General features: G+C 40.0%; 1 protein-coding gene across 1 annotated transcript in view; it reads left to right on the forward strand.

Annotated features, from left to right (window-relative positions):
* The window catches only part of cdh11 (cadherin 11, type 2, OB-cadherin (osteoblast)), a 56807-nt gene that overhangs the window by 33518 nt on the left and 8454 nt on the right, over positions 1 to 14835 (forward strand). The window contains exons 2-10 of the mRNA XM_051114591.1: positions 4487 to 4944; positions 5658 to 5952; positions 6656 to 6775; positions 8476 to 8643; positions 10179 to 10366; positions 12470 to 12723; positions 12927 to 13063; positions 13700 to 13821; positions 14453 to 14570. Of these exons, the coding sequence (XP_050970548.1) occupies positions 4693 to 4944; positions 5658 to 5952; positions 6656 to 6775; positions 8476 to 8643; positions 10179 to 10366; positions 12470 to 12723; positions 12927 to 13063; positions 13700 to 13821; positions 14453 to 14570 (1654 nt within the window). The 5' untranslated portion in view covers positions 4487 to 4692. The remainder of the gene's footprint in view (positions 1 to 4486; positions 4945 to 5657; positions 5953 to 6655; positions 6776 to 8475; positions 8644 to 10178; positions 10367 to 12469; positions 12724 to 12926; positions 13064 to 13699; positions 13822 to 14452; positions 14571 to 14835) is intronic.

The following is a 14835-nucleotide window of genomic DNA, read 5'->3' on the forward strand; positions in this document are numbered from 1 at the left end:
GACCCCCAAGGGGTCACAGACCTCCTTTTGAAGATTTGTTCTACCATACTTTTAACTAAAATTAAAAGACAAAAGAACAAGGCTTTTACTGAAAGGTGAGCAACGATTATCAACGTGTGTTTGAGTACAGTATTCAGTTATGCACATCGCAGCCTCAAATAAGAATATTTTTGTACCGTAAAAAAAGCTTTGCCTCAGGAATAAATTACATTTTAAAGTATATTAATATAGAAAGCACTTGTTTTAATTTGTGAACATATTTCACAGTATTGCACAGTATTTTCGGTCAAATAAATTCAGCCTTTGTGAGCATAAATAAATAAATAGCTTTGCCTCAGAGAAATAAATTACATTTTAAAATGTATTAAAATAGAAAACTGTTATTTTAATTTGTGGAAATGTTATGCAGTTTTACTGTATTTTTGATCAAATAAATGCAGCACTGGTGAGCATATAGGAGGCTTCTTTCATTAAAAAAAAAAAACTTTTATACAAATGGTCAAATTATTATTTTTTGCCTCACATGAATACATTACATTTAAAATTATATCATAATAGAAAACAGTTATTGTAATTTGTGAAAATATTTCACAGTATTGCAGTTTTTACTGTATTTTTGGTCAAATAAATGCCTTGGTATAAGATACTTATTTAATTAAAAATAAAATAAAATAAAATAAAATAAAATAAAATAAAATAAAAATATAGCTTTGCTTCACAATAATAAATTACATTGCACAAGTATATTAAAACAGAAAACAGTTGTTTTTTGTTAAAATATTTCACATTATTGCAGTTTTACTATAATTTTGGTCAAATAAATGCAGCCTTGGTGAACATGAGAATTCTTTCGTTTAAAAAAAATAATAATAAAAATTTGAAATAAAAATGACCCTACAGAAATAAATTACATTTAAAAATATATTAAAATAGAAAACAGTTATTTTCATTTGTGAAAATATTTCACAGTATTGCCATTTTTTTACTGTATTTTTGGGCAAATAAATGCCTTGATGAGACTTATTTCATAAAAAAAAAAAAAAGAAGTATCTTATTTTGATCGGTGTAAATGATTCCTAGTGTCTGCCAGAAGCACCCTTGAGAGGAAGACTTTAAAGGCTGTAAAACCACTCCAAATAACAGTGCATCCTGACATTTTGGTGGCCGGTCAATAATGAAAGGAGGGAATAGAATGTCTTCTTTCTCTACAGCCGATGCCAATTTACAGCCAAGTCTGAGATGAGCGTGAAGCAATATAATGTAATCAGGGCCTGACAGTACAGAGGCCCGCCTGAGTTAGGGCACCCACTTTCCTAGTTCTCTGCTGGATGCACTTTATTTGGGAGATATTTACAGGCTTTACTTTGCAGACTGGCAACTGGTTAGGTTTAGGCTTCTGTCTTGCTTATCATCCAACCCTCTGGTGCCTTTCACACTCTCACAAACCCCTCCTCCGTATGTGCGTGAAGTGAGGATTTGACTTACTATGATTAGGGTAAGGATGGTGCAGCATGCGCATGTGTGGGTGCAGCAGGCCACCGTGGCTGTTGTTGTCAGAGCTGAAGGTTGTTAGCGGCTCGGTGGATGAGAAAATACCCGGCGGGCCGAATTCCCATACCACGTCCGCCTACGCCCAGACAAAGAGCGATGAATGGACTTTATAGGATTTCACCCAACACCTCAAGTGGTTAATTATGGGATGTGTAACATGACAAGTGTTTACACAGCGTAAAGATCTGGAAAATGATGGCACTGATAGCTGTTTGAGAGCAGGTCTTGTGTGATATTAATTAAGGAATTTTATTAGATATATATTAATTAATGTAAATGTCTATTGAGAAAGCCAACTTACTGATCTGCTATATAAGCAGCTTCTTCTTCTGAGCCAAAAGTTAGTCAGTATCTTCTCCTAGAGCTACAACCACCAAAGTTGGGTCAGACCTTCAGACTGGTCTGATGTTAGTTGTTATATCTTTTCTAACTGATCCAGCTTACGGTTTTTGAAAACCAGACTATCAAAACCACCTAAAATCCCGTAGACTTTGATTGAGGGGGTCAAAACTTTTATACAAAGAGACATATGGTGTATCCAAGCTGTTTGTTGCTATAGAAAAGCTTAACAACTGTCTACTTAAAAAATAAATAAATAAAATAAATAAAAAAAAAACAGCTAAAGCCAGTCTAAGCTGAATGGCTGATTTGGCTGGTCTCCTAGCCTGGGTTTACAGTGGTTTAAAGTGGTTTTGGCCACTTTTTAGCTGGTCAGGCTGGTATTAGCTGGCCAAGCTGGGACACCTGCTAAAAGACCAGCCTAGGTTAAACCAGCCATTTTGAGCTTAGACCAGCTAAGTTTAGACAACCAATCTAGGCTGGTTTTAGCTGTTTGTTTGTTTTTTTTTTTTTTTTTTTTTTTTTTTTTTGCTGAATCAACTGGTTTTAGCTGGTTTAAACATGATAATCATGCTAGAAACATGTTAATCAAGCTAGCAACATGCTAGTAACATGCTAATCATGTTAGTAACTTGCTAATCATGCTAGCAGCTGCTAGTAGCTGGTTAAACATGCTAGCAACATGCTAGTAACTTGCTAATCATGCTACCAACATGCTGACAACATGCTAGTAACATGCTAATTATGTTAAAACATGATAGTAACATGCTAATCATGTTAAAAACATGCTAGCAACATGGTAGTAACATGTCAATCATGCTACCAACATGCTAATCGGGCTATAAACATGTTAGTAACTTGCTAATTATGTTAACAACATGCTAGTAACTTGCTAATCATACTAAAATCATGCTATTAACTTGTTAATCATGCTAGCAACATTCTAGTAACTTGTTAATTATGCTAACAACATGTTAGTAACTGGCCAATCATGGCAGCAATGTGCTAGTAACCTGCTAATCATGCTAGAAACAGAAACATGCTAGCAACATGCTAGTCCCCTGGTGAAAAAAAAAAAAAAAACAGCATATGCTGGTAGGTATGTTTTGGTGCTGGTTTAAGCTGGTCCTTTTGTTGGTTTAAACCAGCATCAAAACATATCTACCAGCATATGCTGTTTTTTTTCACCAGGGTCATGCTACCAACATGCTGGCAATATGCTAGTAACATGCTAATCATGTTAAAACATGCTAGCAGCATGTTAGTAACATGTTAATTGTGCCAGAAACATGCTAGCAACATCAGCTTCCATACTTTCACAACTGCTTTAAACTTTCAGGGTAGGTTTTCTCAAGCCAGCTCAGTTTGTTCTCTGGCTTTACTCATCTAGTGTCACTTGTGATCGATTTAAGACATCCTTGTTTAATAAAAGTATTAATTTCCTTACTGACCCCAAGCCTTTGAAATATAGAGAGGGAGTTTTCTTTCTTTCTTTCTTTCTTTCTTTCTTTCTTTCTTTATTTATTTTCTCTCCGCTTTGTGTTCTTTATGCTGTGTCTGATCTCCTGGAATTGAATAGAAAGTTCTTTTTTCATTACATTTTCAAATAAACAGCCATGAGACCTGCAGACCTTGTGGTTTATATCCTGCAACATAGAGAATAGCTTACCGCAACAATGGTTTGCTGGTAGACCGCTGGCTGTGTAATGTCTAACTGAATAGGCGCAAATGGGCTTACAACCTCTGATGCTTAATTAATTCAGGGGACACTGTTACTAAATGACTTAATACATTTCAACACAGTCAATTTAACTTGACTCCAGTGTGGTCTGACAAAAGCCACATTGTATAGCCAAGTTGTATATACAGTGGGGTACAAGATTTAGACCACCATTTTTCTAATTTAATGAATAGTTTTTATTACAAATCATATTGTAAGCATAACAATTTAACTACAAGTTGAATTGAAATACTAACATGAATTTTAGAATGTCTTTGGGTTTGATTTCTCACGCTTTTACTTCAATCAAAGCAGCACTCAAGCTGTATGAACACCCCAAGTGTGTTTGTAAAACCTGATGATCATATTCTCCAGCATGATATGAGCCAAAGAACATTTTGTGCTTTAACGGAAACAAGAATATTTGACCTTTACGAAGGATTTGACATTATCAATGACACAGATTTTCTCATTTGATTAGTGACTAGTAATAGTGCAGAATCTTTTACTTCAAAGTATCATTAAAGGACTACTCCACCCCAAAATGAAAATGTTGTCATTAATCACTTACCCCCATGTCATTCCAAACCCGTAAGAGCTTTGTTCGTCTTCAGAACACAAATTAAGATATTTTTGATGCATTCTGACAGCTTTTTTGGCCTCCTATAGACAGCAATGTAATTAACACGATCAATGTCTAGAAACATAGCAAGAATGGTAAAATAATCCATGTGACATCAGGGGTTCTACCGTAATTTTATGAAGCTATGAGAATACTTTTTGTACGCAGACGAAGTTGCTGTCAGAATGCATCAAAAATAGACTCTACTTATACTTCCACATGTGACTAACGATGTCTTTTCTTTTTTGTTTCAGAATCAGCGAGGAAGAAGGAACGGAAAAGTATGACTTTGTGATGAATCTCAGAAGTCAAATCCAGTGAGGTCTCCTCCTGTCCCCCTCAACCCCTTTAGAGACCACGCTTTCCAGAGGACACCATTTCAGGGATTCTCTCTGGACCTTGATACCCACAGGAGGGGTGCAAACAGGAAGGCCCAGAGGAAGTGGACAGTTTGGGCAGGATGTGGGAGGGACTGAGATTGCAGGTGTTCTTGTTGTGTTTGGGAGCCGCACTATGGAGCGCTGCAGCAGCAGCGACGCACAGGGGCTCAGGTCCACGGGAGCGCGGCCACCGCCGCCATCTCTCTTTGCACAGACACAGGGAGCGAGGTAAAGAGGGCCAGGTGCTTCACCGCTCCAAACGAGGCTGGGTCTGGAACCAGTTCTTTGTCATTGAGGAGTACACAGGCCCAGATCCTGTCTTAGTAGGTCGAGTAAGTAGAAACTTCTACGTCCATTTCTTGTTGTCCTGCTCCTCGTTCTCCATCTCCCTCCCTCTATTTTTTTCTCTTAAGGTTATGCTGTGAATGAAAGTCATTGGGGTTTTCATTACAGACAGAGTCCTTGCAATATCCTCCATTTGTTCCACAAAAGCAATCAGTGGCCCACTTGATTAAAGGTTATAAATTGGATTTCCTTTTTAATAACGCAGCAGTCCCCTATGGTTCTTGCATAGGGGAAATGGACGATTTATGGGCCTGCCGGATAGTTACATGGCGAACCTGCAGCACGTTGGCCTTTAAATTCCCACCTGAACCCAAGTGGAGGTTTAGACTTATTGAGTGGGGATATTCTGTGTCAGGAGTTTAATTTCATTTTAACCAGCATAATCAACATCCCTTGATTCGCATCAGCTCTATAGACTGTTAGTGCAACATATAAACAGTCATACATTACGAAAATGAGGTTCGTTCTCATTTTAATATAAAAGTATGAAGTTCGCCTGAGAGTAATGTAGAGGTTTCCCTGCTGAATTCACTGTCAATCCTGCCGGCCATCAAGGTGGATATTACTGTAAGATATGAGTGTGTTAATGTGATACTCTATGCTATCATAGGTCGTTGAAGACCAGCCAAAAAGCTTTCTACTTCGAGTCAGCGTTCCTGTTTGACCTGCTCTCACTCACATGCTCTTTCTCTTCTTCCAGCTTCATTCGGATGTAGATTCAGGAGATGGAAACATTAAATACATCCTTTCTGGGGAAGGAGCAGGCACTATTTTTGTCATCGATGACAAAACAGGCAACATTCACGCCACAAAAACACTGGACAGAGAGGAGCAGGCCCAGTACACCCTGACCGCCCAGGCTGTGGCTCGAGACACCAACAAACCCCTAGAGCCTCCCTCAGAGTTCATTGTCAAGGTGCAGGACATCAACGACAATCCACCAGAGTTCCTTCATGGCCCTTACTATGCGCGAGTGGCTGAGATGTCCAATGTTGGTGAGTGCGAGCCTCTGGAAAAGCATATTTGTCAGCTTCTTCTCTTTCTCTATGAGCCCACGCCTGACAGCTTGTTCCTCATGCATTATTCAAAAGAGCTGAAATCTGACTCTCAGAAAGTGAGTCGGTACTCTTGTTGCAACTGTTGTTTTGCGACTGCTGACTTGTCTGGGTGTGTGTGCGCGTGCTTGCATTTGTTTGTGTGCATGTGTTTGTGTTTACTGCAATTTTACCGTGCAATACATCATCAGTAATGCTCTCCTGTCACGGGGTAACGATCTGTTACCCCGATACCCCCCGTTCACAGCTCACATAATACTACTGGGAACCTCGAAAGGCTAGTTTTGTCCTGGTCAATTCCTTATACTTTTAGACAAGTTGATAAACATGCTGAGTAAATTGATTTTCGTGTGTAAACAGAATCAGATTTCATGGAAATTAGCCTGGCTGCCAGCAAAACATTGCATGCACAAACCCAAGGCAATGGTTTGTATCGTCTAGCTTTAGAGTCTGAAATATTCTCGTTGCCTTTAAAAAAGGTTATTCAGGATCAACTTCATAACCTGAGAAATAGCCAAGCTGCTATTCTTCCTCTTATCTTTGTTGTGAATGTCGATGGGTGGTGTATCTTAGACTGTGAGATCTTTGCAGTATCTAAAAGCGATCTCTATCATGGCTGATGTGTGATGTTCTTTCTCTCCAGGCACTTCAGTGATAAAGGTCACAGCTACAGATGCTGATGACCCTACGTACGGCAACAGCGCCAGGCTGGTCTACAGCATCCTACAGGGCCAGCCTTATTTTTCCGTGGAGCCACAAACAGGTACAGTCATCAGTAATGATCTTTTCACTGGTTCTGTGTTAGTTCTGTGAAGCCAGCCATGCATTCAAATATGCATCATGTGCAATTTCAAGTCATGTTTGGCTTCAATTCAATTACCACGGTATGAGGATTGGGAATGAAGAGGGTAGTCCTTTCACGCTTGGCGAGAGCACCTTGCGTTCTCTGAGCTAAATTAACCCGTGGTCACATTAGTCCCACAATTTCCCAGTGGCAGTGGAAACCCCTACAGCAGTCAGAGGAGATGGAGCAGATGCTGCTAATAAACTAAAGCTGGATGTTTTGCTTGATCCTGTTTAGTGCTGCTCATCTGTGTGGTACTATCAACACCATCATATGACTATTCCACATATATATGTTCTCTTTTGCATCATGGGGGAGTGTGTTTGTGTTAAATGCTTCAATAACCTAAAATGAGCAAAATACCCACATATTTTTCAAGTCTGAAAGATGAATTGAAGAGTAAAGTGTCAGTTGAAAGCTACTGTAGAATTTTATTCTACAACACTATCCTGAAATGTAAGACCAAGGTCAGTTGCCCTGCTGGATAAAAGCTGTCTGTGTATGACATGTACATAGATGTAGAAGACGGTATAGAAGACGGTATAAGATGCCCCTTTAAGAACACCATGCATTTTCTGTAACTTGCAACTGTAAACTGTAACATATTTACAGATGAAATTGATGATGATGATCATCTGGTATATTAAGGAAAATGCAATTTTTAATGAGTTTTCCTAAGTTGTCATTCAAGTGAAATACTACATCAGTTATTCTATGCAAATGCATGCATTCTGACAGATTAATTGAATGAACAATTACAATAAAATCAAATACAGAATACAATCATGCAAATTAATTTGACTTCTAACTGAACAGATTGTTGTAATAGCAATAACATACATTTTAGTCATGACAACTCTCGGAAAGTATTGTAAAAATTCAGGGCTATTTAATGATTAATTGCGATTAATTGCATCCAAAATAAAGGTTTTTGTTTGCATAATATATGTATGTGTACTGTGTATATTTATGTATATATGAATACACACACGTGCATGTATATATTTAAGATATGTTATGTTTATATACTAAAAATATCTATATAATATTAATTATATGAATATAAATATATACATGTAAATATTTTCAAAATATACACTGTATGTGTGTGTATTTATATATACATAATAAATATACACAGTGCACATACATATATTATGTAAACAAAAACATGCTGCTGCTGCTAGATCTAGGCAGGTGGTGCTGGGGAGGCGGTGGGCTAATATGAGGACAAATATGTCATTTATTGAATATAAGCATGTGAGTAATGAGCATGTGAACACGATTTGTTGGGAACATTAAAATTGAATAAACCAAGGTAGAGTTTCATGGCCGAACTATTCATTTAGACTAAATGACTGCACTGAATTAGCCTATAGGTTATATTGAGAAAATATTTGAAATGTGCATTTAATTCAGTAAAATATTTAACTTTCTGCTCCAGTTCTGAGAGGGCATCTAACTTGAAGCGTTTTCACTTTAAAATAACAATATTTGCAACTGCAAAAATCCATGGAATGAATCTCATAAATGTTGAAGAAAGTCAAGTCATTTAAAATGAGCCTAAGCATTCAATGGTCTGGGGTGCATCTTCATCTTATGTTTATGTGTGTTTATAGGAATTATTCGAACAGCTCTTCCCAATATGGACAGGGAGGCCAGGCAGGAGTATGATGTCGTCATCCAGGCCAAGGACATGGGTGGACACATGGGCGGTCTGTCAGGAACCACTCAGGTTAAAATCACCCTGACTGATGTCAATGACAACCCTCCGAAGTTCACTCAGAGTAAGAGAATTTATTCTTCCAGCTGTGAATATGCCCTCTTTCTCTGTCTTTCTCTCTTTCCCTATCTCCATCTCTCCTCCATCCATCATGTTTTGTCCCCTTCTATCCTTGTCAGGTTTTATTATAGTCACTGTGACCATGCCTTGCTCTTTGGCTGGCTACACACAACATCACTCTGACCTCTGCTATGCATACACCAAGGGAGGAGACTTTGCTTTTAGCCAGTGTACGGCTCTTTCTTTTCCACACTTCAATCCTCAAACCACATATTAACATTGACAAGCCCTCAGGGACCAAGTCAGAATCTGCTAATATGAGCTACAGATGTTAACATGAAAATATCACAACTTAATTATTCAAATGTTCTTTAAACGTTCAGCACGAGCATGATGACATCAAGTCTCTCGAGCGTGAAAGGCTGGATGAAATATTTACCGTGTTTGCTTATACAGAAGAGAGCGGGAACGGGCTAGTGTGTTGCCAATGTGACATTAAACTGCACACTAAGCACATAGATTTTATCTATCTTTTGTTCCAGAAATCGGCCCTATAAATCTCCTCCGAGCTTTTGCTTTTTTGTTCACTCTGAGCCTCGGGCTCGGTAGCAAAGGGCCTTCAAGCTTTTCCCTGACTTAAGCAGAATGCAGCATGGTCCCTGTGCTCCAGCTCCTACACAAGCCCTGTTTTTGGTGCTGGTAGAAACCGTTATTCATGGACCAAAATAAACTGTACATTGCAAGGTTATTGCCCACAATGAGTAGCTTAGCCAGCAGATCCTTAAATCTACCTCACCGATAGTTTTGAGCCGACTGCATGATGGAACAGTTCGGGAGTGAGATAGATTTTTTAATGTGGACAGCAGTTTGGCTCAGAGCACAGGTGAGAATGTGAGCTTTAGATTTTTAATGTGGTTCTGCTCACTGCGAAAAATGCAGTTTGAGTAGTCGGCTGTCTCTTTTAGGCTCGATATTGATTCCAAGACTTGTTTGCCCTATCCGAAACAGACTTTGACACATGACTAAGTCGTTACAAACTTGTAACGTGTCGATGAAAACGCTCCTTTTCTTTTTTTGGTCTGTCGAGGGTCTGATTGAAAAACCAGACCTCTTTGCACGGCCTGGCCTTTCTTCGCGAGGACTTCCTCCCCATGTGGGAGTTATTTTTATAAATGCAGCTGAAGCCTTTGGCTCTCAGCAGACAGGGAGTGGAGCCATATGGTCCTTCTGCGAGCTCCTGCCTCAGGCAGGTGTCTGTTATAGTCTTCATACACCCACCCACATACACATACAGGCTCACTCGAGCACACAAATATAAATTTCACACATGCACTCCTGTTCTCACCAGCTAAGAGCTCACAGGTGCCAGGCAGCTAGCTGAAGGTAGCTTTGGTATCACGCAGAGAACCGGCTCTCCATTCCCGGGTGGGCAGTGTGATCATGATTTTTCTTGCCTGTGATTCAGAGATATTATAAACCATATAACCTCCTACCCCCTCATTTCTGAGAGCTCCCGGGACTCACTCTCCTTCTTCACAGCTGTTTACGCCATGGCGGTCTCGGAGGACAAGGTTCCCGGTGAGGAGGTGGGTCGATTGAAGGCCAAAGATCCCGATCTGGCGGAGAACGGTCTGGTGGATTATCGCATCCTGGAGGGAGACGGCATGAACCTCTTCGAGATCTCCAAGGACTCGGAGACCCAGGAGGCAGTCATCAAACTAAAGAAGGTGAAGAGTGTGAGAGTGCCAAAGAAGTATGTGTGAATGCAACATCCAGTTACGTAAGTGCGATTGTGAATGGAAGTAAGTGTGCGCGCGAGAAAGGGAGGGGTGTGGTTGTCAGATAACATTAAAGTGAATTTCTCTGCCCATCCCTTTCTCTTCTTGAAGAATTGTTTGCATTTAGCTTATTTGCTTGTTCATTTGTGTTCCTATTTGCATGGATGCTCCAATATGCAAGGCTGTGAGTGCAAGTGCAGAACTGCTCGGAAGCTGGAGTGATTTTTCACCATTTTCACTCTGTAATTGCAATGACATTGCCCATCCCTTCCCTATTATGTCTGAGATGAGCATTGACTTTCATGGCTGCTTCTCTCTGTCCGTGTGAGGGAAGCTCATCTGGGCCGTGCTGCCCGGGTTATTCCTCCCCTGCTCTGAGGGCCTGGATTATGCAGACAATTACACAGCCACTCGGGTTAGGCTGCCTCCCGTCCGTACCCCCACCTCCCGTGGCCGAGAGAAGTCTCGCATCGCCCCGAGAAGCCCGCTAGCCACTAACCAGCTTTAGCCTGAGAGCCAAAGAGACCCAGCCTGCAGCCTTAACACTGCCACCTGCTGGTTATCCTGTGCATTTCACCCCCACAGCTTAAGGTCTCTACTGATCATCTACACAATGATCATTAGAAGGGGAAGCACGCTGAAGAAAGGAAAACGTATGCAGTCAAGAATTATTGCTGTTTGAGCTATGTAATCCGGTGGAGCGTCAGCATATTGTGGATGTTGTTTGTGTAAAGGTGGTTTGTATGGTGCAGGAACAATTGGAGGGGGATTTTGTCAGCTTCGCTTGTTTTTTAAAAAAACGTTGTGGCCACAGCAGTGCTTTTTCAGATTGCCGAGAAGGGTATAAGGAGGGGATGAATCACACAGAAGGGTGAGAGAACTGACAATACGGCATGCCAACAACAATCAGCTTGATGCAACGCTGCTTCACTCAATAACACAATGCCTCGCTGATACACCTCTTGGGAAATCATCACCTTTTGCTCTTCAAAGCATGTTGAAAATTAAAGTCGAAATTACTGACGGAATTGCCAGGGTTTTAATCAAGTATTCTGTTTCAACTGCGGGCAGGCGACGCAGGCTGAATATTAAGAGGAGACGTAGCATTATTGTGAATATTATCTGCTCCTGATTAGGTTCAGTCGGGAGTTATTAGGTGCCAAATAAAGGATTGTAGTAGGGGAAAGAGAGAAAGAGAGGGGGGGACTGCTGTTGTCAGGATAAACAGAGAATACTTTCCAACCTGTTGGAGGAAAGAACTGGGTCATTCTTGTTTCCAGCGTTGGCAGCTCCATTAAAGAGATCCAAAGAAAAGAAAATGGGAGAGAAGAGAATGAGGAAGCAAGAAAAACAACTTTCGACCAATCAACACACAGCTAGCCGGCATGTGTACGTGTGAGTGTGTGTTTGAGTTGATATGTACCCTTTATGTGTAATTCTCACTTGGTAATTTGTGACCGAGAGGTGTGACGGGTGAGACAGGCTAATCAGAAAACAGGCGGACGTGTGAAAACTGGCGATGCAGGAGGACATGAGCGGACCAAATGACTGGCTGCTTTTGAGCGCAGCTTTTTTTCTTTTCTTTTTTAAATCTTGTTTCATTTGCTTGAACCTAAATTGCATAAGAATTGTGCCATTTGAGAATTGTAAAAAAGTGCAATCTGTAACTGAAAGACATCTGCAAGAGCCTTGATATTCGAATGCTGTCTCGTTTGAGGTTCTTTCTGGATTCAGTCTCCTTCCCAAATGTATAACAACAGTGCCCTCTAGTCTGCTTCTTTTAAACTTTTCCTTTTTTTCTGGTTAGATATATTCTGCTGTTTACTTTTCCTATTTCATTTCACTTGATTCATTGGTAATCTATTATGGTTATTTTATTGCCCAGACTCATTTATCTTTTAATTCACCTTTGGTGCTCCATGTAGTCCAGAATCAATTGACACAAGGGTCATTTCATGTAAATGTATAATGATTTCTAAAAATATTTCTTGTTCTATCGACAGCTTTCATCAAATTGAATAACTAAACTGTATCCTAACCTCTTGTTTTCAGCCTGTGGACTTTGAGACCAAGCGATCGTACACGCTAAGGGTAGAAGCCTCCAACCCACACATAGACCCACGTTTCGCTGCCTGGGGTCCATACAAAGATACTACCACTGTGAAAATATCAGTAGAAGATGCAGACGAGCCCCCGACCTTCATGGCTCCCGGCTACAACTTTGAGGTGGAGGAAAACGCCCCAGCAGGCACTCTGGTCGGCCGTGTGCATGCCAAAGACACCGACATCATGAACAACCCCGTCAGGTAGCAACTGCTTCCTGTAAAAAGAATCAGATTACTTTGCTGTGGCTATTTTTTGGTCAGTACAGTGCTTTGTTTGATGACAGACTGTAAAATATTGTACTCTTCAGAAAATTTTGATTTATTAGATACAATTCAAAGACTGGAGAAAAACAGAAAGAAACCCAAAAAAGATTTTACATCATATTTCTTCTCTTTCGTCCCAGTTATATGATCCCACGCTACACAGACTTGGAAGAGTTTTTCACCATTAATCCTGAGGACGGCATTATTAAGACCACAAGGCCTTTAGATCGGGAAGCACAAGCTTGGCACAACATTTCAGTCAGTGCTACAGAAAATGGTAGGTCACTCATCTCTTTTCTGGGCTTTTAAATAACAGAGTAGCCTTGCGTGTTTCTCATTTTTTCCCTAACCAAGCTCCCCAGCTTTCCCTCCACCCTGCTCTTATGTGGTTGTAGTGTCGCCAGGCCTTCTGCATGATTTCAGAAGAGACAGCCACAGATTACCTCTTCAAACTTCAAATGATAGCCTCAGTTCAGTGAACAGTGTGTAATTGGCCCTAAAATGTTATATATTTATTTTTGTGCGTATGTGATTTCCTTGAGGTGCAGTTAGTGTTTGTTCTGGTTGAATTCAAAGTTGCTGTGTGATACATTTTCCTTTTCATTCCACTGTCTTTGATAATTTCGACCATCAAAAATTCATGTCTAAAGACACGGAAACTAGACAGAAAATATTCTTTTGTTATGTGGAAGATGCTTGTGTCTGAAAGCAAAACATCAAGGCATTTACTAAACCTGATCATTTCAGAAAAGAGATGCTAGTGAATCATACTCCAGCATTTTTCAAGGCAGCTTTGACAGTTTTGTCTTGTCACCCACGTCCTTCCCCTAAGGGCTAACTAAGGTTTTTACAGCAGACTGAATTATTGATAAATCTTAAAAATTTGTCTCTTGTTGTTCTGTTGTTGTTCCAGGCGGCCATCACCAAGATGCAAAAGTACGAGTTAATATCAAAGTCAAAGATGTGAATGACAATGCTCCAGAATTTGCCACTCAAAGCGAAGTGCTTGTCTGTGAGAATGTCAGCCCTGGAAAGGTAAGTCAACTAATTGTTTATTTGAAGACCAATTAAATAATTGTAAGCACACTTTACAGTAAGGTTCATTGGTGATACTAATAAATGTTTTTTGAGTACCAGCTCTGCAATTTCAGAAGGATCATGTGACATAAAAAAACTGGAGAACATTGCTATTTTTACTGTATTTTTATCTAAAAAATGCAGCTTTGGTGAACATAAGAGACTTATTTGAAAAACATAAAAAGTATATATATTACTGACTTCAAACCTTTGAACATTAGTGATGTGTTGCCAGATGATATTTTAGACTAGTGGTGAAGCTTTGGCTTTGAAAACTTAATGTCACTTATTTAATCCCAGTGTCTGTGAAATGTATGACTGTCTTTAAATAGGTACAGGAAACTGTTAATGAATTAGCTAAAAGAGGTCACAACTTCCATCAAAACTTTTAAATGAACACTATAAAAGATTATATTGATGTCTAAATTTAATCAATTCAGTGTTCGCTTTTCCTTTGTCGGGCAGTTGTAAGTTTGAATGAGTGAGAAAGAAAGAGAGAGAGATAAACGAGACATACATTTATTTAAAGGCATGCCCTGGTGATTTTAACCAATTTAACATGACCTGATTTGAACCCTCTGCTCCACAGCTCATTGAGACGGTTAGTGCCACAGATAAGGACGAAATGGCCCACCGCCAGCACTTCCACTTCAGCCTGGCCCCTGAGGTCGCTAACAACCACAGTTTCTCCCTCAAGGACAACAGAGGTGTGTGGCACACAAAACAGCCCATAATAGAATAATTTGCACTGAAGAACTACTTCTTTCAAGCCAAGTAAACTGCCTAAGGAAATACGCCAATTGAAAACACAAAATGTTTTAGTCTTTTTCCAAACCAAATGAGTTTATCCATGTGTAGGAGTGAGTGTCTGCAGTGTCGCCCAGCCAGCCTCGTGTTGATAATTAGGTCATGATGAGGTGGGCAAACTCAAGGCAACTTCCTCTCTTATTAATTATGGAGGCGTCGCTCTCG

This window comes from Labeo rohita, chromosome 7, assembly GCF_022985175.1.
Source record: "Labeo rohita strain BAU-BD-2019 chromosome 7, IGBB_LRoh.1.0, whole genome shotgun sequence".
NCBI classification, from domain to species: Eukaryota; Metazoa; Chordata; class Actinopteri; order Cypriniformes; family Cyprinidae; genus Labeo; species Labeo rohita.